The 23,830-nt window shown below is 38.9% G+C and overlaps 1 protein-coding gene across 1 annotated transcript; it reads right to left on the bottom strand.

Moving 5' to 3' along the window:
- Positions 1 to 3,547: 3,547 nt before the first annotated feature.
- Positions 3,548 to 23,067, bottom strand: nvl (nuclear VCP like). Its single transcript, XM_056760771.1, has 23 exons — positions 22,925 to 23,067; positions 20,846 to 20,916; positions 20,709 to 20,761; positions 20,546 to 20,624; positions 18,537 to 18,597; positions 18,279 to 18,443; positions 17,188 to 17,290; positions 16,555 to 16,631; positions 16,342 to 16,476; positions 15,003 to 15,104; positions 14,783 to 14,900; positions 14,557 to 14,701; positions 12,882 to 13,065; positions 9,427 to 9,648; positions 9,225 to 9,329; positions 8,285 to 8,347; positions 7,901 to 8,020; positions 7,721 to 7,820; positions 7,540 to 7,646; positions 7,365 to 7,441; positions 7,189 to 7,277; positions 7,032 to 7,105; positions 3,548 to 3,782 (listed from the first exon to the last, which is right to left on the bottom strand). The coding sequence occupies exons 1-23, from the start codon at positions 22,979 to 22,981 to the stop codon at positions 3,738 to 3,740; spliced, it is 2,352 nt and encodes a 783-aa protein (XP_056616749.1). The 5' UTR covers positions 22,982 to 23,067; the 3' UTR covers positions 3,548 to 3,737.
- Between the last annotated feature and the right edge of the window lie 763 nt (positions 23,068 to 23,830).

Raw genomic sequence — 23,830 nt, 5'->3', positions numbered from 1 at the left:
AAGGCCATATGTGAGGGAGTATCAATGGTCATGAATACTGATGTATGGGGGAGTATAAACCTGAAATAAAACATGTTTTACTGGAAGAAGCAGTCGTGGACTAATGGTTAGAGAGTCGATCTGTACCCAAAGGTTTGCTTACACATATGTCCAAAGCGTAATATGTATATCGTTTTTATCGACCTGAACAACTTTTACACACCAATTAGTTCCGCCCAACAGGAACCCATTTTGGATTTTATGTCGTGAACTTTTAAATACTCCTGCTAGGGGATTCATGCAATTGGCACTAAACTTGGTGAGCAGGATGCCAAGACATTGCTGATGCTAAATTGCAAATTACTTTTTTCTCAATCGGTGTTAACGTGGCGAGCCGATACATTTTTATTGTCAAGATACGATTATGAGTGATTTGCACTTTGTGTGACAATGGATATTAAAATATTCCACTTTTATTTACCCAAATCACTTCATAATAATTTAGAAAGAATTGTGAAAGAATTTGTGATATCCTAAATAGTGTTTTTATGATAATGTAAAACATTTTTTGTTATTTTAGCTGTGTACCAAAATGTATTCAAGTTACAGTTTATAATAAATACTGTCTTGGAGGGAGTGCACACTTATAGCTTTAGTTCGAGTGTATTCACTCCACATTAGCTGAAGGGTTTAGGACTTACAGTTCTTTAATGTCTTGCTCCTCCCTTTTTCAAAGGACCAAAATCAATTGAACAGTTGAATCAGAAGCTGTTTTATGGACAGGTATGGACTTTTTTTAAATAATTGCTTCATAAAGCATGTTAAAGATCAGGAGTTGATCCTACTCAAGCGTTTGCATTTGAAAGCTGTTGCTGTGAACCCACATCATGGGGTTCAGGGAGATCTCCCTGCAAGTTAAACAGACCATAGATAGATTTCACAAACACAAAAAATCCATCAGAAAGATCCCGGGAAGATTAAGAGCGGCCAAATCAACAATTTGGTACATTCTGAGAAAAAAAACACACTGCTGAGCTCAGCAACGAAACAATCTTGGGCGACCATATGATGTAATAGAAGATGGATAATAACATTATCCTCTCCGTAATCAAGAAAAAAAACATTCACAATGTCGTGAAGTATGGAACACTCTCCAAGAGGAAGGTCAATGAAAAAGAAATACAGAGAAGACAAGGACGACTACAGAGGGTTCACAACAGGGTGCAAAAGCCTCAAGAATACGATGGGTAAAAAAAGCATATTTTGGAGGGAAAAACGAATATCAACCTGCATAAAACTACAAGCAATACAATCTATGGGGAAGCCTTGGAATATCTCATGATATGAGCAGACGCGTCTTCAGTTAAATAGTGTTCAGGCAGTGTGATTCCATATGCATTACTTCTTAAGGCACTGGGTCACTGGTGTTTTCTGGTGTTGTAACAAAAGACAGACGCATCCAGATTAATTCTTTGCTTGTCTGGACGTTCTGAAGGGGTTTATCTTTATCATGGAGAGGATAAGCCATTATCCATCTTGAATCTTACATGGACACCCAAAAAATGACCTAATGTATATTACAATGTGATGTGTTAAACAGCATTTACAATCGCATTAGCTAAAAGTTTAGCAAGCATTACAAAATTATATTTATTATAATTCTTTTTGTGTGTTACCATGCCATAAAATTTGTGAACCCTCTCCGTTTCGAGTCGCTTTGTCCCAGATAAAAGGGAAAAAGCTAAAGTAAGGAAGCTAGACCTTATCAAGAGTCCCGTATTACCGTATTAGTATTTCTTCAGAAAAGGTCCATGTATGCATTTAAATATGAAGCAGTATTTTGTGTGCTGGACGTCTATTTATTTTGAGGTAAACTAATGTCGTTCATACTGCGGCGCATAGAAGAATTTAAACAAGAGCTATAGTCCTTATGAATATGAATAAATAAAAACGTTACATTGTGATTCATATGCAATATTCTCAACACCAACGCCCAAAAATGTGAAAAGTTTCTTAGTCAATAAAGAGAAGTTTATAGGCCTATTAGTAATATAACATGTTACCCTGGTCGGAGTCCATGTCTTTACTCTTCTGTGTGTTTCTTGCTGGAGAGTTTGAGGTCAGCTTGCGACATAGACATACGTCTATGGTTTTCAACGCTTTAGTGTCACCGCTCAAATCGAATTGGACGCCTATTTCTTCGTTGGGTGAATGTGTAAAAATTTGACGGTGGATAAAAATCTGTGTCTAAAAATCACAGTCTATTGCGACTGTGGCGCAAATAACTGTGTGGAGTATAAATGGCTGAATAGGAAATCTATTGTATTGTTCACACCAAACATTTGTGACAGTTAGAATAAGTTTTTCGATTTAGTGTTTAAAGCAGAGGCTTATAGTTGCTCTGAGATTTCTGGTGTAGTTGGCAGGATGGGTCCTTATATGCTGAACAACTCTACCATCCTGCTAATTTAACAAAAGCAAAAATGTCTAAACTGGAAATCAACAAGTCATAACAGACTTGGTATTACAGTGGTTTGAAAAAAGTTGACTTGCTTTACCAACCAGTTTTAAATGCAGGATCATTTAACACTACAATGTCTAACAAACTGTTTAAAAACTTTAGAAAATACCTTATTTGATGTTTAATCAATCACATCCTGTTCAAATACAGTAGACTCAGAAAACACATTCAGTAACTCAGTGGTTTTATATCTCAGTGGTTCTCATGACTGAATAACTTGTTGACGAGAATGGAGAGTAAAAATATTTTGTTTTAAAGCGGCTCTGCAAATGTATGTCATGGATTCTGACTTGCGGTCTTCTCATGCTTAACATGGTCAACTTGTCAAAAAACGAGTTGGCCGTTTGACAGTATTTCTATGCTCCATACACTCCCCCAGTGATCGTACAGGTTTTTGGGATTTTTTTTCCATCATATAAAACGGTTTTCTAACAAGTTTTCTCAGTCCCATATTGGACAATTCTGCTGGAAAAGCACGTGGCACGGCCATACGGCAACAAGGAGAGCAGGAGAAGGAGCATGTGCAGACGTCACTTCCAGTTGTGTGCAGGAGGGGGGAGAGAGAGAGAGAGAGAGAGGGAGAGAGAGAGAGAGAGAGAGAGGGAGAGGGAGAGGGAGAGAGATTTGTTGGTGATGTTCAGGTGTTTGTTTGTTCACTGCATTTGGATGATGAATGTCATATAAACGGTGGATATAACGTGGATTAGGAGATGGTTTGAAACTGATATATGGAGCCGTCCCAGCGCTAAAAGATGCCACATGCGGTAAGTGAAAATGATGTCTGTGTTTTATGGCGCACGTGACCTGCATCCGCCGTATGATTTCAGAAGTAATGGTACAGCTGTATCTATCTTTTAAAAATGTGATCAAACTAAATACTCTTCGAAGATACAAAGTATGCAATACTTCTCTTTAGGTACTCAAGACTAATATGAGAGAAAGAAAGCGCATGTGTTACGTCTGATTTAAAAGCATGAGTGTGTTGAAAGTCATGTGTTTCAGTTGAGTTACGTCTGTTGCAGAAATCAATAAATACCAGAAATCATCTTTAGTGCAGAATTCTTACAGATGCTTTATTGCATATACAAATCCAGTTTCATGTTCCCGGTGCAGGGCAAATGCAGAAAAACAGCACAATGTTATCAATGATGCTCCTGACAGATGAGCTTTTCAAAATAAAAACGATGAGGTTTCAAAAAAGATATCTACAGTGGATATGCCGTTTCATCAGCAGTCTTCATCTTGTGAGGGACTCTTTTAGTTTTTCATACATTAACTGGTCCTGCAAAGATAAAACACAATTTATGATAAACATTTACAGGCTCTTCACACTATCTTCAAGATAAAAGAACAGTTCCATACATGGTGATGATTTTATTAAGCTCTCATTTTTTTGGAATAATGATTATCTTAGTCTTGGATACTTGGCAAACCATTAGACACAGAGAGTTCATAATATTTGAGAGAGATTTGACTGGTTTCCAGGGATTATAGTTAAGACAATAATACAGTGTAGTGGTTAATTATTCCACAGCACAGTGTAAGTATTTGTTTTGCTGGTGTAAACACTACACTACACACTACAGGTTATCTGGAGGGTCGGGATAATAATTTAATGGCTGGATTCTTTAATAATAGCTCCTCACAAAGCTTGTGCTGACAAAATCACTAAGCAATCTCTCTTGCTCAAACAATAACAGGTGATATACTCTGAGGCATTGACAGAGGTTCAACCCAGAGAATTTCTGCATATTTCACCTCTATCATTCATTCTTCCCCTGTCTGGAGCGAACAGATTCTCTTCATCTGTTGACTAATTTAGTCAGATTACTCTTCTGCATGTTTTCAACACTTTTATCTCTTTGTCTTTCATCAGAAGCAATTTTAAATATAGCTGCAAGCAGCAATGAGGGGCCCAAGCACCACTGCACCATTGCTACAGGGTGTCTCTCAGAAAACAATGCACACATTTGATCCAAATCACCCAATGTATGCTGTAGATATAAGACACTTTCTGCTTCCTATCTTGCCATAAACTTGCTACATCACCACTGAAACATCATTTGTAATTTCCAAAAATCTGTTTGCAATATAGCATGTTGCCCTCTATGTCCATGTCTAGGCTTTTGCTCATGCCTAGTGAAGTGTTGAATGTGCCAAATTTCATGACATTTTAAGCCTCAAAAATACAAGTAGAGTATTAAGGTTTCTCATATTACAAAGGCAACACTATTTAACCTTTTAAATCAGCTATGTTCTACATTATTCTGAATATGACTGAAGCAAATTGGGTAAATTAAAGTGGACTATTTTAATGTCTGTTGTGAAAGATAACCACTTCTATTTCCGGTTGGAAAACTGAAGGAGACTCACAATATTCAAAATGATGTGACCTTGTGACCAAAAATGTAAAATAATTCACCAAAATCACTCAATGTATGCAGTACATATTACCACTTGCTCTTTTCATGATTCCCCCATAAATGCATTTCATCTGGAATTTAGCTTTGTCAGTGTCTCGGCAATATGTTTGGTGCCAATTGCATAAATCAGCTAGGACAGGGGTCGGAAACCTTTGCGACCAAAAGTGCCATTTTGGGCCCTTTCCCACCAAATAAAATTTGTCTGGAGCCGCAAAATATATGTAACCTTTAAATAACTGCAAGATGTAAGTTGCAATATAGTGTGATTTTTATTGTATTTAGATTTTAGCAATTTATAAATTTTTGTCCCTGTCAAGAAATGGGAGTGTTGCCTGGCAATAGGAGAGTAGTGATGCAGTGTTTTACGCACTTCTTTAGTTAGATTTCAGCTTTTTTCTGTGAACTATTGTTTTGGCAGCGTTTGATGAACAGCCACAAGAGACGCACGCGATAGCCAGATAGAATTTAAACTTTGCCAACTTAAGACCTAAAAGTTTGGTATAAAGAAAAAAAAAAAAACATACCAAGCAGAATGTTGCCTCACCATTCCATTTCTAACACACGCCTTCAGTGATCGGTTCAGTCTGTCAAAGCATTAATAAAACTGCTGCTCTCTGTGTGGTTTTTCTGTCATCTCCGGACACGCTCATATGTACATTGCACTTGTTTTGTCTATTCAAATTAAATATCTGAAAAAGCAAATACGGTTACCCAACCAGGGTGAATGGCTGGGTAAATGTGTATGCTTGGTCAAATATTTCTTGAAGAAACCAGGACAGAAGTGGTCAAAAGTGGACAAAATAAACGGATTACAGCAGCAGGTTTAAATGGGTATGTGCGCCTTTTGTCTACTTGTGATCCGAACGACCAAAACGCATCTTAATACCAGGCAAAAACAGGGCCTTACAAAGACTGAAGGGAGCTGTACCAGGGGGCAGAAGAGCCACATTTACTGACAGCTTGCAGCAGCACACAAATGCCTCTTTTTTTAACGCCCAAAGAAAGTGTGTCTTAAACCCAGTGCTTATTTGCGCTGCTCTTTTTACACTTCATCTGTAAATATGTAAATTGTGCTTATGTGAAAGAATATAGCCAAAATCAACGCTCTTTACGGTATACATGGTGATTTCTGCTGCTGTTAAAAATCAGGACTGACAACAGAAACAGAAATACATACTTGAACTGCTTCAATGGGCAGGATTCAAAGTGTCAACACAAATACAATGGAATGATGTCACAAATATGACGTCAACCAGATGATGGCACTCATAACATTTCTCCAAGGTGGGCAGGTCTGGACTTTATGTTTTTATTTGAGCATTTCAAAGTAAACCATAGTTAAAAAAAACATTTATTAAATTTGAAACAGTAACTGTTTGACAGAAAAACATATTTTTTACAGATCACCTGTAACAGAAATCCCAGACCTACCCTGTAAATATGGAAAATATCTTACACCACTACGAGGAAAATTACAAATCGAATACAGATTTAGACTGAAAACCATGATTATGGTTATTTGTATGTGGGCATTTAAAGGAGTAGTGCATTTTCAGAATATCATTTTTAGAATATCATTTTCATGATCATTTACTCACCCTCATGTCATCCAAGATGTTTATGTATTTGTTTCTTTAGTGGAAAAGAAAATGGAGGTCTTTGATGAAAACATTCCAGGATTTTTCTCCATATCGTAGACTTCATTGGACTGCAAACGGTTGAAGGTCAAAATGAACGTGCATCGCAGAACAGAGCATTTCTGTTTATAAAGCATATCAATTCTTATTTTTGTTGGAAAATGAGTGATGATTTCACTAGATAAGACCTTTATTCATGGTCTGGTATGGTTTAAAGTCCTTTGAAGCTGAACTGACATTTGGACCTTCAACCATTTGGAGTCCAATGAAGTCCACTGTATGGAGAAAAATCCTGGAATGTTTTCATCAAAACCTTCATTTCTTTTCCACTAAAGACAGAAATACATAAACATCTTGTATGACATGAGGGTGAATAAATGATCATGAAAATGTGATCTGAAAATGCACTATTGCTTTAAGGTGAACAATATACGTTCGGATTCAACACATCATTTTCTTCTCGTCACTGACCTTCTTAGAAACCGATGGTCGCACTTTCTTGAGAGCGTCTTCAAAGTGAACTTTGCTAACCCTAACAGGTGAGCCTGAAACACACAAAACATGGTTTCTTGAATGCACGTTTGCACCTGTAATGTTGCTCTGATGGTACTGGGTAACACATGTCTACCTGTGTCTGTTTGAGTCGGTTGTGAGGATAAATGAACTCTTAGAGCATTAACACATGCTTCTCGTACCAAAGCCGACAGATCTGCTCCTCTGAAACACACAATTCAACCTTGTGAGATCACCATGTTTCTTTTTACCACACATGCTGCAACTGTTGTGACAATAAAGCATTCTTACGTAAAGCTGTCACATCGCGTGTCATGCGCAATTTCCTCTAGATGGACATCTGAGTCCAGACAGGGTTTAGTGCCGCCCTAACACACCAAAGAATCACAGTTTATATTCAACAGATGTTCTATGCTTTACAAAAGATAACTGCTATAACACCGCTGCTAAAGCCGTTTGATGTTACCTTTGTAATAGTGACTAAGATGGCGTGTCTGTCTGTAGCGGGTGGTAAACCCACATAAAGAGTTTTGTCCAAGCGTCCAGGTCTGAGCACAGCGGGGTCAATTATATCTAAAGACAATAAGAAAGTCCTCTTTAGACACACACGACCGAGGCAAAACACAATAAGAAAACTCTTTCCTCACCTAGTCTGTTAGTGGCAGCCAGGATGATAACCTGCTGGCGATTCTCCAGTCCGTCCATCTCAGTGAGCAGCTGATTCACCACTCGAACGCTGGCCCCTGACTGACAGAAAGACGTTAGGACTCAAAATCTCTCGCGCCGTTACGGTGTTACTGCATTCGATATTTAAATATATTCCTCACCTCATGTTGTGAGCGGCGAGGGCAAAGCGCATCGATCTCATCGAAGAAGATGACACATGGAGCAGAGTTACGAGCCCGCTGGAAGACCTGACGAACAGCCCGCTCGCTCTCACCAACATACTACAACACACACACACACACACACACACAAACATCATCATCATCAACCTTCTGCAGTTCAGCTGACAAGAGAGAGTGCTCGCCATCATGGGCTTCACACACACACACAGGCAGACACACAAACACACATACAGATAATACGTTTGAATCCAGACAGACTGTTCAAGCTTTCAAATGTACACATGAATGAAGATGTTGACGCCGTGTACAAACTCTGCTTTCATGGCCTCACATTGGTTTGTTGATTAATGTGGAGAAACTCACCATATTTAACAGCTCTGGACCCTTGACAGAGATGAAGTTTAAACCAGACTCATTGGCCACAGCCTGTAAAGAGACACAGATCCTTTCAGATGTCCCGTGAAAACAGATGGCAAGACAGAAATCAAGCTAGAGACTAGGGCTGGGCGATATACCGGCTCATACCTAATACCGGTGTGTGTTTTGTTATGATATGAATTTTGTTATACCGCATTTCCGGTGTATGTCGCTTAAACAACGTGCGGAACACAGCGTAACACTGTTTCAGTGGGGTCCCTTTTCACTGTTGCACTGTGACCGGCCATTCAGACAGAATGATTCTTTCTATGCCGCAGCACTACTTTCTCATCATTTTTCTATACAAATGCACTTAACGGAGGCGTTTGGATGTTTGTGTGCATCTCACACATGAGTGGTAATGTTACATAATTCTTTCCGTCGCAATGGGAGTGCACACCTCACGGCTGAACAGCAGCATACGTTCGCATTACGTTACATTAAATATACTCAAGAACAAACATCTTCAAAAAATGATTGTGTTCCCCCATATCTGCTCAATATAAGCATGTAATATGATGTGTTTTTAGTTGGAACTGTTTCTCTGTATGCTATGATGAGAAATAAGCGTCAGTGAGGAGGATTGACAGCGTGAAGTCATCGCTTTGCTCCCACATATCTAATTTAAGCCCTGGTTTTATGATTAAAAAAGATGATTTCAGGAAATCATGAATCCATCATTTTGCAGATATTATAAGGAATACTGTCACTTTCACAATGACCGTATAAAAGGGCATTTTAAGTCAATCAACACCACTATTTCCTCTCTCAATCATTAGAAATGCGGTCAAAAAAATACCAGCACGTACTGGGAAACCTGCCCAGCCCTACTAGAAACGGCACGATAACAGAGTGAAGCTACATGTGGTAGTAACACAACACCCACTTTTGCTAACAGCGTCTTCCCACATCCTGGAGGCCCGGCGAGCAGAACTCCAGCGGGGGTGCTGAGACCCAGAGCTCGGAATTGTTCGGGATTATTGATGGGGGCCTGTAAAGAATCCAATAGAAGAGTCAAACATGATCTTGTTCATCACTCCAGTAAACTGTGCAACTGTACAGTGACATTTCAGAAGCGGAGGTTTTACCATGATGGCCATATTAAGCTCCTCGCGGATGTCCTGCAGCGCCCCAACATCATCCCAGGTGACGTCTGGTACAGTGGCGAAGCCTTCACGTTTGGCAGAAGGCTGGACTCTAGTTAATGCCTCCCTGAAGTCTGACATGAGGACACTAAGTCTAGCTAGCTGCTCTTCAGTCAGAGACTCTGTGTTCTTTAACAAAGATAACAGCTGCTCCAGCTCGCTCTTCTGCTGACAAAAAAGACACTGCATTCTACCAACACAATCCTCATTTATTCAACAATAATAGTTTGTAAAAAATAGAACTGTAGAACCCTACATGGGAAAGTTATAAAAGTTTGTACAATTTTTGTCTCGTGTGTTTCCAGGGCAAATTTGGAGGCTGACTCAAACCCTCTAACGCCACCACCGTTTCAAAGCCAAACAAACATTTTTGCTTATAACTTCTCAAGCGTCATTAAAAAAAAACCTTGGGTCATGACGTTTTGAATGTTGATTGTTGAATGTTTGTCTTTTGTGTTTTCACCTTTTTCTTGTTTTTACAGGTGTATGACTTTAGTTGTTTTACTTGAAGTCAGTGTGTCTCATGTACAGCTGCTTTGTAACAATGAAAATTGTAAAAAGCGTTATATAAATAAGAGTTGAGTTGAGGCCTCCCAAACAAAAAAATGTCCCCCGCCAAAGATTTATCTGATCCTTGAAAGTGATCTATGAGTGATGTAGATGACTGCTGGAAAGAGAGAACAGAGACCCTGTGCACTCTCTCGGTCTCCAAACTTAAGGTGTGTGTTCGACTTCATTCTGTGTTACGCAGACCGATCTGCATGTAGCTTGAAGTACTGCGGCAACAGACTGTTCTGTATGCTTTCAAAAACACTCTCTGAAGTTTGTTATCAGCTGTCGATCGGTTTGCGCAGCGCCGAATGAAGTTGAACCTGTCCGATTCACCACCTAATGACTCCTTTGAAGTGATTCATTGTTAAACACTGAACTCACGAGACTCACTGTGTGCTCCCACCAAATGTGAACGAAGCGTTAAGCAAGAGTGTTTTAAATGTAAAGTCAATGCAAAGACGTGATGGGACATCCTGCAGCGCGTAACGTGTGATTCACGCCTCAGGAAATGTGAACTTTGGCAAAAAAATTGCGCAGCGTTAACCAATCAGGAGCTTGCTCTAATAGTGACGTGATTATGACTTAGCGAGAGGCGGTAGAAATCCGAAACAACATTGGAGAACAAAATCCCCGTTGCTGTATGTGGATACCTGGAGCTGTACAATACATCTTCACACGAACACAGTTATTTCAAGAACAGTTTGCAGTTAAAGCAGTTTGGCAGTTCATCCACAAGCAAACGCAGCACTCGGTCACTGAAACCAAACTTTTTTGAAAACTCCTGCCAGGGTGAAGGTTTTTAGAAACCTTCTGATTGGTCGACAAGGCTTTATGGTCAGGGTTATATCGCCTCCTGTCGGTTTGGAAAGCATTTGAAAGCGTTTTTAGCACATTCTTGCTTTTTCGCTTGAATGCTGAAATTTTTAAACAAGGAATGAAAAACTCCTTTATAAAGACATCCCTGTACGTGTGGACTAGGCCTCACTCAAATGAAACCCCTCTGAATGCAATTGTGCTATGGCCATTTAGCAAGAGTGGTTAGTAAGATTTAGTCTGAAATAATTATATGACATTGTGTAGTCAATTACCTATAAAATAATTCACTTTAAACAGAAACCAGTTCTGAAACAAGAACAAATCACAAGTTGCTGTTAGTTACCTGCTTATTAAATTAAGAAATTATAAGAACTGTTATTTAAAATAAATGATGATAAAAAAGAGTTTACTTTTTAATGCCCTTTGATATGCTTATACATCAAAATATTGATGAGGTCTGGCAAATGAAAATCAATGAAGGCCAGTGGAAAAATGACAGCTTTTTGCAAAGGGGGCAAGAAAGGAGAGTGAGATTGACAGGTAATATCTGTGAGAGATCATTTCATACCTAAAAAAAAGTAACAGCAACATCATAACATGGCAAATAAGCATTTATAAATTCTTAGCATTTATTTTGGTTTTATTGTCAGTATTGGGCTCACAGTATGGTACATTTAAGTGTTGATGATGTGCATCAGCCACCACTGAAGACCATTTCTGACCATGGAAAAACAATGCTTGCCATTGAAAATTACCTACGGAAAGTGTTAACTTTTTGTGTACATAGCACTGGCGCTAGAGGTTTAAAGTTAATATATTTATCCACATAAAAATACTGTAGTATACTAAAGTAAACTGCAGTAAAATTCCTAATACTACAGTGTTTTTGAACCTTTACTGCAAGAATACTACAATTTGGTTGGGCAAATATGATAGTACACTACATTATTTTGTATCTTTTAGAATGTGTGCGAAATCTTTAACATGAGAGCTAATAGCAGTAAACAAGAGACTGTGACAAAGTGAAAGTAAGCGTGCTACTCAGTGAAATGTTGGTCATGGTCTTTGTCTTCTCTAAAGCATTTAACATGACCTCGCCCCTATTTTGTGTTTCTTGGAGCGAAGGTTATTCAAATTCTCTAGGTTCATGGCGTCAGTTTACGCTCATCACACACTAATAACTGAAGTTTCAAAAGTGAAATTCTATCAAAAATGTCAAACTAACGTAAAGAAGTAGACTGAAGGCAATGGTCACTAGGGCTGCACGATATTGGAAAAAAACGTACATTGCGATATTTTTTTTTCTGCGATATATATTGCGATGTGTAGAAATACAGAACTGTTCATCAGATGTCTTGAATTTCTCCAAAAATAAATAATTGATTCAAGAATAATTGGGGTGATTTTGTGGGCATGTTCATGGAAAGTAAACGATGTGAAACCCTGAAAATGACTTTTTATTTATTGCTATTTAATAATAAATGTTGCTTCTTTCCCTAAAATAAGGGAGCTCATTTGTGAATGAAGAAGTGCAGTCTGGCGTCTAGAAGCAATCTAGTTATGGGGGATGCTATATGCATGTATTCCAGGTTAAAACAGAGCGCTACACTAAAGAGGACACATAATTATCACATTAGGGAATTAACATGAGTGATAAAATAAGCTTTGCACTCGTCATACAGAGCTCTGTGGTGCCGACTTAAATGATCAAACAAATTAGTTGTGTTTCCGCGTGTTGTGGCAACTACTGCACGGCACTCCCGACAAAGTACCTGTTTTTTTTGCAGAGGCTGCGTGTCAAAAACGTGAAGCAACAACATGTGCTTTGTAAAAAAAAAATCAGAATTCATTACTTTATATCAGGCAAATGTAGAAAAAAAAACTTTCCCTGCATCGCACCTTGTGCGATGTGACTATTGCGCATGCGTACGTCGTGATATCGATGCTAAAACGACATATCGTGCAGCCTTAAAGGTGACCTATTTGTGTATAACTGGGCAGAAATTGTGGTCCTACAGGATGGGCTGTACCTGTACTGGCTGCTCGATGTCACAGGCGTTTTGCTCCAGCAGGATTCTGTTGACTGCAGACATGGCCGCCTCTCGGCACAGCGCCATCAAATCAGCACCCACGTAACCCGGCGACAGACGCGCCAACTGCCTGAAGTCAAAATCCTCTGATAGCTGGATTTTCCTACACAATGTCTTCAGAATCCTGAGATAGAGCACACACTCAAGGTAAATGTTGATCACTTAACAAGACGTGAAGGTGTATAAAAACCGACTGAAGATTGAAAAAAAGAGCACCAAGTATAAATGTTCCTTTTGCTTTGGAATAAATCACGTGCATGTGCTGAAAACTTTCACCGCATCAAGTAAAATGAGAGTAAATCTTGTGATCAACCACATAAGAAAATACACTGCCCACCCAAAAGAGTCTTGATCTTGAGTTGATGCAGTTGGTCAGGTCTACTTGCTGCGACGTTATGTGCCCAAAGATTGAGCTGACGAAATGCTTGTTCCATACATGGATTTATGTTCCCTGATGGCACGGACTTATGCCAAGATGACAATGTCAGGATTCATCAGGCTCAAATTGTGTTTCAGGGAGTGGTTCAGGGAGCACGAGACATCATATTCAGACATGGATTGGCCATCACAGAGTCCGGACCTCAACCCCATTGAAAGTCTTTGGGATGTGATGGAGAAGACTTTGAGCAGTGGTCCGACTCTCCCATCATCAATACAAGATCTTGGCCAAAAAAACTCTGGACTGGAATAAATATTGTGACATTGCTTATCGAAACAGTGTCACGGCGATCAAAACTAAAGGCGGTTCAACGAAATATTAGACTGTGACTTTTTTTGTATGGGCAGTATAAGATAATTTGGCAAAAACTAGTTTGCTGTGACACTAATGTTCTATATTAAATATATCGGTTTATAAAGGGTTTCTGCTGGTTTCACAAATTCAAATCTTGTTTTAAGAAGTGAATGTGAAATGAACGTTGCACAGATTAAGTCCTGATACAGAGAAACTTCTTAAACATGATCTGCGAGAGCACCGTCTGGCTTTCGGATGCAGCTGCAATTAACGGTATTTCACTGACAAACATCGCAGCCAACCGCCAAATCACGTACGATTTCAGCCCTAGTACACACACACACACATTTACAGCTGCGGATCTTTCTTTTCGTATGCCTTACTGTATTATGATCCATCAGCGCATCGAAACTATCGCAATGAAGTTCTGAGGCAAACTCGGTCATAGTATTACTATGGGTCGCTTATAGTGCAGACGTGATCAAAAGGCCAATTTTGACTTTTAAAAAACGCTCATATTTGACAGCCAAAATCCTTATTTGCCCATACCGTGTTATGCGACCGGAAGTAAACCAGCCCACACTCACTGATCTGAAATCTAATATGGCGGCTTTGTGCAACTAGCCCATAACACGAAGCTGATTGGCTTCAATCTACATTGCATGTTGGTCCCATTTGTAATAAGAACTACAAACAAAAAGAACTACAACACCAAAGAATCAAACACAAATGAGCATTAGAGGTAGCGTAATATGGCCCTTGGAAAATGATTTAAGACCTAGAACATCATACTTCAGTGAATTTAAGACATTTTATGGCCTAAACTTTTTCAACCCCGCGGAAGCCCTGTTATACATCAGATAATGAGCTGGTCAAACATACATGAGTCGTGCGTTCTCATCGGGAATCCCCAGACAGATCTCTCGATCAAATCTGCCTGCTCTGCGAAGGGCCGGATCCAATGAGTCCGGCCGGTTAGTGGCTCCAATAACCAAAACTTGAGCCATCTCCTGTAACGAATTCAGATCTAACACAAATACAATCATGATGAATGATCCACAGTCTAAGTTATGAAGATGATGTGACCCATGTAACCATCAAAACACACCATCCATGCAGGTGAGTAACTGAGCGACGATCCGTCTCTCCATGTCTTTAGAGGCCATCTCTCTTTTGGGAGTGATGGCATCGATCTCATCGATGAAGAGGATACAGGGAGCGCTGCTCTGGTGGAACAACAACACGGCACACATGAGCCACACAGACACATCCATCTTAAATAACAAAATGCATGAACGGATGTATTTGATGAGTGGTGTGTTCCTCACTATGGCCTGCTCAAACAGCTCCCGCAGTTTCTGTTCCGATTCTCCAGAGACTCCAGACACCAGCTCTGGTGCAGAGACCTTCAGCATGGGCAGACCCGTCTCCTACAGCCACACATGATCATCAGTATTCTCCATGTTAGAGATAATGTACGGGCAGACGGTTGTTATCGCAGAAATAATCCCAGACAGTGAGATCAGAGCCCGATGCGAAGCGGAGGGTCTTGTTTCACACCGGAGTGGCTTATTTCGCAATAACAGCCAGCTTCTTGTACATTTTTCCGCTTATTACATGTTTACTTGCCGCATGAGAAAAAAACTGGACATGAAATTTGAAATATTTAATTAGCTTATTTTGACAGAATGCAGACCCTCCGCAAGGAAAAGCAGTTAAGTTTCGGTTTTAAAGTAAGAAACGACATTCAAACGTCACGAACAGGCAAATTGGTTTAATCATTTGAAAATATAATGTCATGTATGTGATTAAAGTATATGTTTATAAATAATTTTTGTGTAATATTAAACTGCCCCTCTCAAAATGATTTGCATTGTCCGGGTTACAGGGTGTTATCAGTTTTGAGCGTTTGTTATTTGAAAATAACAACCCTTGGAATGTTGCGACTGGCCAATCAGAATCAAGCATTTAAATGAGCCGTGTAATAAGTCCAGACGACACATTACAGGTCAAAAGCTTTTGGACACTTACGCCTTTATATTTTCTCCACATTTTGGAATAATAAAACAAAGGCAGCTATGGACATTTGGTTGTAACTAAAAAAGATCTTATATTGTCTATATATCTTCAGTGTGGATTCCTTAGAAGCAGAATTTAAAGAAATGTGTTCTAGTCTTATAATTATTAGCAGATTCTTGACTCACCCGAGATGCTTTAAAAACAATATGTTAGGAGTTTCCAACTATTCTGAGCTCTTATTGTATGCTCTTTCTTCATTATTCAGACAAAGTCATCCATTACAAAAACATTTGGTAACACTTTAGTATAGTGGTCAATTCTCACTATTAATTAGTTGTTATTAGCATGCCTATTATTAGCATATTGGCATATCCCTGATCCTACCCAATACCCAAACCTAACAACTACATAACTAACTATTTATAAGCAACAAATTAAGGATTAACTAAGGAAAAATCGTAGTTAATAATTTACTAAAACCGAGAACTGGACCTTAAAATAAAGTGTGACCAAACATTTTATAGTAAATAAAATAAATTAGCTTACTCATGAAAATGTTACCATACACATTTTTTTTTAATGATGAGAACCATTTTGGCCGGTAGTGTGTGTATGTATTCGAAACTGTTTTGGCTCAACTCAACTCACCCCCCCCACAGCCTGAGCTAACAGCGTCTTCCCACATCCAGGCGGCCCGTGTAGGAGGAACCCACGCTGAGGTACGATTCCAAGCTGCTGGTACACCTCTGGGTGTCTCATGTGAATGAGCAGTTTACACACCTCCTAAAGAAGCAGAACGACGCATTCATATGTGGACCGTATAAAGGAATAAATGTGTAGTTTATCATCTGTGTGGCGCACCGCTAGAGTGTGCTCGCTGCCGCCGAAGTCCTCAAACTTCACTGTGGAGTACTGAAGTTCAGCAAACTTCTTTCTGCCTGCAATGAAAACCACAGGTTCATTTCAGTATGTCTGATCAAGAGATTAGTCTCACAAAAACTTTTGCTATTGAGGTGTAAGGAAACATCGTGGCTTGATAACATGAGTGCTGTGGAGATGAGGGAATATCTTTTCTATGATATGTTATTAATTTAGTCCTGCGTCAACATACAGAATGTGTTTCAGAATGAGTTTAATGCTAAAATTCTGTTTATTTTTAGTGACAGATCTGTTTTTCATTGGAACCTCAATGTAAATTCCTCAACAGAACATCATTAAAAACTGTTTTGAAAATAAAACTCATTTCTAATTTTGTTCAAAATATTGTTATTACATTATGAACCTGATATTATGCATTATATCCATTCTCGAGCCGAGTGAACCACTAAACCCTGATCTACGTTTCAAACCCAGTGAAAATGCACTTAAATCCAATTATGAACACGATCTCAATCGAGATAAAATACGGCCTTGGATCCATTATGGATGGCATGTGACCCGGACACTTTTAGTTTTGTGAGATTCATGCTTTGGAAGACTGTTGGCCTCACTCACTCTTTTTCGCCTGTGTGCCAGCGTTCATTTCAGAGTTTTCCTCATGACTTTCCCCATGTTTGTGCTTCTTCACTCTTTTCTTTGATTTCTTTTCCATTGGTTTCTGAAAACACAACACATTGCGATGACATCCACACGTAAGCTCAAGCAAGAACCCGTTGAACCTGCTGATATTTACTAAAGGTTGACCGATATTAGATTTTGCCGATAACGATGAATAAGGTGGTAAGTACCTACCACTAACGATTAATTACCGATAGTTTTTATTATGGTTTATAAAAATAAAAAACACAAAGTAAATTAGCTTGAACCACTAAACGTACAGTACTTTGAAATAAAACACATAAATATTAAACTCCAGTGTATGATTTAAACAAAACTTTTAGTAGGCAATTTATAAAATTTGAATTATTTAAAACATTATTGGCACCAAACTAGCAGAATGAAACATCCATTGTAATATTTTACAATATATTCCGTGGTGTTCACATGCGTATTTGTTTACATTAAAAGGAATGTCATTAACATTAGTCGTTTCTGTCATCTGTTTTCTGTTTCGGTGGGGCATGCACACACACACACACACACACACGCCTGTTCATAGTTACAATAATAACAATTTTGTATTTTTGTCATCATGTTATAATTTCTTAAGCTAACGTTTATAGTCTACTAAAGTTAGCGCACTCTCAGCCCTATCAGCACAAATATTGCTGTTCCCCATTAAATGCTGCATATAGTTAATACATTTATAAGCTTTTAACATCATGTTTACTGCAACTGGCTCTACCTTGTCATTATGAAACTTTTAAACCCCCCTCTGATGTTTTCCGCTCCGTCTCCAAACCATAAACTGTATAGCTCAAAACCAAACAGGCTGTCAGTTTTATTTCCACCTCTAGAGGTCGCTGTTTTACACTATACTCAGAACTCTCCACCTGTGTATCCCAGTAGAGCTTTACCTGCTACGTCTGGATCAAACTCAACCAGGAATAAACTATCCGTGGGGATTTATGCCGATAGTTCAAATAATCGTTATCGGTGCCGATTAATCGGCAAAACCGATGAATCAGTGGACCTCTAATATTTACCGTGGTGACGGTGGAGTCCTCCTCTCGCAGATCTATGCAAATGTTCTCCGGCTCTCTGATTCCAGACTTATCAATGAACCAGCCATCGCTGTCGCTCTTGTGCGGGGTCGCTGGATTCCCTTTCTGATAGAGCGACACCAGCGAGCTGTTCATGTGATTCGTCTGCTGTTGAAAGAGTCACAGAACAAGGGTATAGTTGAAAACACACTGCTATGCATCTTGATTGTGTAACCAAACAGAAAGAGCAAGATGAGATACTTCATGTTCGCAAATATCCTCCTCACTGTCGGTGGTGTCTTCTGTGAAGTGACTGTCATCCCTAAAACACAATTTCAGCACAAACCATGTCAAACATGAGGAATCAAGCATGCTATTTATCCAGAGAATACATTTTAAGAATAGAGAAACTGGAACAGTTATAGTCTATGTTGTTATTGTCAAAGAGACGGCGTGCACTTAGGCCACGCCCACACCGGACGGGAAAACGATGCAAACCTCTCCATTGACTTTCTAATGCGGGAAGCTGCCTCCTTGTCATTTCTGACTTATAACAAAAAACACAACTATGTCTAAAAGCTGGTGTGTGACAAGTTGAATAGTAAACCAGCAAAAAAACACAGAACTATGTTTTTATAAGCCACCGAACCGTAAAAGCCAGACTTTAAGGAGACAAAAGTGGATACACACAATAAGACTGTAGAATAGAATGTGGACTAAGCAGAAAGCTATGCGGTAATGTTATGTTTGTAAGGGCTAATATTAGCTTACATAGCTAATAGCTTTCCACCATCGTTTTAGTTACAAAAATGATAATATGACACGTTGCGCTCCATTTTGTGTCCTTAAAATGTCGTTTTTTGGGGGTCGACAGTTTATAAAAAATGTAGTTCTGTGTTTTTAAGCTTGTTTACTGTACATCTTTTCACATAGCAGTTTTTAAACATCCTTCTGTTATTGTCAGAAATTACAAGGAAGCAGCTTCCCCCATATCCAGAGTCAAAGGAGAGGGGTCTTTTTCTAGAGGTGGGAATCTTAAGGCACTTAACGATTCGATCCGATTCCGGGAGGAACGATCAGATTCCCAAAACGATTCTTAATTAATTATCCTGCTGTGCAAGGATACGGAAGATTTAGTTGTTTTTGCTTCTCCTTCAACTGATGGTGTGCAATTGCGCTGCGGTGGAAAAAAGTCGCGATCCGCCTCACTCTCCCTAACAACCTTGACACAGACGGCAACTTCAGCGCTCGTTGGGAAGCCAAATTCAGTGTGTGCGCATAACATCTCACATGTGAAAACTTGCCGAGCTGTGCTGCAACAGCCATGTTAGAGGCATTGTCACTCACCAAAACAAAGTCTTTGTTCCGAATTTTCCATTCGTCTGAAACATTGTGCAGTAGTTCAGCAATATTCTCCCCTGTGTGACTTTCGCTCATAGCACTCGTTTGCAGAACACAAGCTGCAAGCTTCCACTCATCTGTAATGTAGTGTGCCGTAATAGTGACATACGATTCTGTTGTAATTGATGTCCATGCATCGCATGTTATTGCCACTTCTAAGATGTGATCTTTACACTCACTGTAGAGTGTGGGGACAGCCGTCTCACTAAAATAACGACGCGAGGGCAAAGTGTATCATGGCTCAAGTACCTGTAACATCGTGCGAAATCCTTGGTTTTCCACAACGGAGTACGGGCGCAGATCTTTGGCAATAAAACCCGCCACTGATCGGGTAATTCGTTTTGCCTTTTCAGAATTCGGTGGAAGCTTTGCTACTTGATCCAGGGTCCTTTGAATGTAACCGGGAGTGTTCGTGATTGGAAGAGAATGCTGTTTCTCCAGCTCTGAGTGGAACCGCGTAATATGTTTCTTCATGTTTGTCGTGTTGCCGAAATATTTGAATTTGGCGCTACAGACTTTGCACACAGTATGGCTTTTATCAACGACACCTTCGGTGTCTTCAGAAAATCCAAAATGTTGCCACACATCCGATTTTAAATGAGATGGTGCAGGTCGTAGTTTGTCCATTTTATCTTAAACGAAGCTAATTCACCAGCATATGAACGGTCGTCCATCACATCTTTTTTGTTTGGTCACGTGAGTCTTGACAGCGCTCGCATTTGAATTGAACACAGAATCGATTATGAATTTTTAAGAATCGATTCTGGCTTGTTAGATAACGAATCGCGATGCATCGATGCATCAAGCTTTTCTCCCACCACTATCTTTTTAGTGGTTTTCAGTTTATGGAAGAAGTGGCCGTGTCTTACCCATCGAGTCTTGCTCTTTTCACCAAATGTTTGTTTTCCAGGACAGAGATGTCACACTTGCTGGATATCGCTGCATGCACTACATAAAAGAACATGTTTTAAAATGAAATTCTTTAAAACTTGGCCTTTACACAGACAGCAAAAAGCAGCAAGTAATACCAACCTTTCTCTACTTGAATCCTGAAAGCCGTCCGGTTCCTCCTGCCATACTCCATCCTGCTCAGATCACAGACACACATCCGTTTCAAGCGATACTGTTGGTGTTTCTGCAGTGAATTCACAGAGTAGAACTCATCTTACCTGAACTGCTGTTGAAGCTCAAAGGCCATGGATGACAGATCCACATAAGGGTCATTGTGTTCTTTCAGATACTGAAAGAGAGATCACAAAACGTCATCCACACAAGCTGCACTCATTTCATCCCGATGTCATCAAGAATAAAATAATAAGCCTAAGAGGAGAAAGAAGACTTGTTTTAATAGCCAAAGCTCATTTTAAAATAGATCTGGATTTTCTTTGTGCAAAATGAAATGACAAGTTGCTGGTATTTGCAATAAAATGAATTGTACTTTTTTCTGATTTCATTATTGAACAGTTTTAATCTCCCCTGTTTGTTGGCTCCACATTGTGTATCTCTAAAGGTGAGAGAGGCAGAAATATCTCTTGTAAAGCATCCTGACACAGCGACTGCAGAAGACAATACCCTGTACTTCAATTTTCTGGGTTTTTCCTACATTCATTCCTTCATTCTTGTTTGGATTCATCATGAGCAATGAATATTGTACCTGAATTACCGCTGGATGACCTGTGCTAAAAAAGAACTGGTTTACAAGGGTTCCACCAACACAACTGACATAAACGGAACGAATCCTATCCATCGCTGAAGTGTTTTCTGTGTTAACTTCTATTTTTTGCAGTATCCTAACATATGTTATTAACACATAGCGCATTTTGCTAATGTATGATTCTTCAGCTGGCATGTTCCTGTGAAAATAAGCATTGTGTCTGTCAGCAGATGTCACTGTTTTAATAGCATAACTTAAGCATAACTGTTTACAAATAAATATTCATTTTATATTTTAAAAAGTTTTTCAAATATGCTATATAATATATAAACACTCATACATGTCAAACTTTTTAAAATATAAAATGAAGTGATGACAATTACGGGTCGGGGAAACAATTAAATAATCGCCAAAAGCCTCAATTCCATTTGTCTATTTTCCTTCATTTCTCTGCGTTTCAGCAGTGTGTTTGGCCATCAAGGACAGTGGCGAAACCAAGAACTTCAAATTAAAGTCAAAATAGAATTCTGTCACAATGTTCCAAACCTGTATAAATGTCTTTGTTCTGCTAAACAAAAATGAAAATATTTGTAAGAATGTCAGTCAACAAACAGATCTCATCCAGCATTTACTGACAAAGTAGGTAAAATAAATACTATGGGAGTCAATGGGGGATGAGATCTGCTCGGTTACTGACATTCTTTCAAATATCTTCCTTTGTTTTTATCAGAAAAAAATACATTTATACAGGTTTGGAACAATCTGAGGTGAAGTAAATGATGACAGAATTTTCATTTTTGGGTGAACAATAATTCATTTTTTACCAACATAACTCCCGTAACATAATTATTTGTTTTCTTACATTATATTACGTTTTGGATGTTTTTAGAAAGACTGGCATTCAGTTGCTTTACAAAACATTATAAAACACGTCAACGCTTCAATATAAAATCTAATCATTGAAAATAATACACACAATTACAATTTCAACGTAAATTATTGTCAATTTGCGATTTTTGTCAAAAACATGCAGCCCTGGTTTTTACAGTTTATTTATTAATGTGCAGTACATGACGTATAAAATACATAGTGAACAATGACATCTTCTTTCGCAAAGAGGGCAAGAAAGGAGGAAAGAGGATGTTTGTACCACATCATTTCATTCCCAGTATATAACTTGGAAAGGGTTGTAGAACTAAATAATAACAACTGAATAAAATGACAAATCCAATGTTTCATTGTATTTTTTTGTATGGATTAGCATTTCAGGAGTCCTATTAACTCTGTGTGGATGACTTTGTTCATCAGTCACCACCGAAGAGCAGAAGAAACCCTGTTATTCATCTCCAATGTACTAAAACAACTAAGAACAAGCCTGGAGTCCAAAAACAACAGTAACACTGTTTGGAAATGTCCAGTATAATGTACAAATATATAACAACAAAATAAAGAGTTACACGTTTCAACTACTATATGATAATAATGACATCAGTGATGACCTCTCGTCGACTCGTATAGTTTATATGACATGACTACAACTCATTAAAACATACATTTTGCACACGCAGTTTTTTTCACGTGTGAAGTTATTTACCTGCTGGACTCTTTGCTTGAGTTTTTGATCCATATTACATCCACTGCGGTTCTTCATTATTTATCGCGCATGAATGATGTTTTTATACTCGAGTTTTCACACTTCAATCTTTAGCATCACGTTGTTAGTGGACATGTGCGCGCGCACGCGAACACACACAGAGACAGAAGAGCGACATCTAGCGCACTGGAGACCTTCATCGATAAATGACGGCGCCCATAGAACAGAGCCACTGACAGAGTTCTGACAACGCTGCAGCGTCACGTGATCCACGGAGCCTTCAGATAGATCCAGGAAGTTATGTTTTCTCTTTAAATGCTTTATTTCTTTCATTTTTTATACATTTAATGGCTTTTGTCTTTTACTGGGTTAAACGTTTACCTCAGTTGGTCTGTTTATTCGCAGCTGCATGCGTAACTAGTAACTTCCGGGAACTATTGAAACTAAGTGAAAAAACTGTTCTATTGGAGTCAACGGAGCAGACGCGACTCTCTTTATCAATGGCTCTGCCGTAGAGTACCTCAGAGGACGGCATGTGATATGCTCTGGAAAGAGGGATCTACTCATAAAAGTTATAAAATGTATAGTTGGATTATGGATTTTCTCATTGTAAAAACAATACAAACTAGGGTGGGGTAGAGTATTCTCAGAATTACAAAATAAAAAGTTACAAGAAGCAGTAGATCAACTGAAGGCATGGACAAATAAATAGAGCTTAGATTGTTAGAGGCTAAAAATGAAAAGAAATGGAAAAGAAACAGTAGATAAATGAAAAGGATATAAACAGGAGCTGTATATATCTTGGTGTATGGATGGAATAGAGGCTATAAAGGCAGAGTCAATATTTAATGATGCCTTGCAGGGGTGTAGAGGTGAGAGAATGTTATGTTGTTGGTTTCAATAGCT

The sequence above is a fragment of the Triplophysa dalaica genome, chromosome 11 (genome assembly GCF_015846415.1).
Source record: "Triplophysa dalaica isolate WHDGS20190420 chromosome 11, ASM1584641v1, whole genome shotgun sequence".
Lineage (NCBI taxonomy): Eukaryota > Metazoa > Chordata > Actinopteri > Cypriniformes > Nemacheilidae > Triplophysa > Triplophysa dalaica.
This window is presented reverse-complemented; position numbering and strand designations above follow the sequence as displayed.

Excerpts from the sequence above, each read along its gene's own strand:
- nvl (XM_056760771.1), bottom strand. The coding sequence starts at position 22,981 with ATGAAGAACCGCAGTGGATGTAATATGGATCAAAAACTCAAGCAAAGA. Across the intron at positions 18,598-20,545 it reads AAAAGAGCAAGACTCGATGG|GGATGACAGTCACTTCACAG; the intron begins GTAAGACACGGC and ends ATTGTGTTTTAG. Across the intron at positions 17,291-18,278 it reads AGGACTCCACCGTCACCACG|AAACCAATGGAAAAGAAATC; the intron begins GTAAATATTAGA and ends TTGTGTTTTCAG.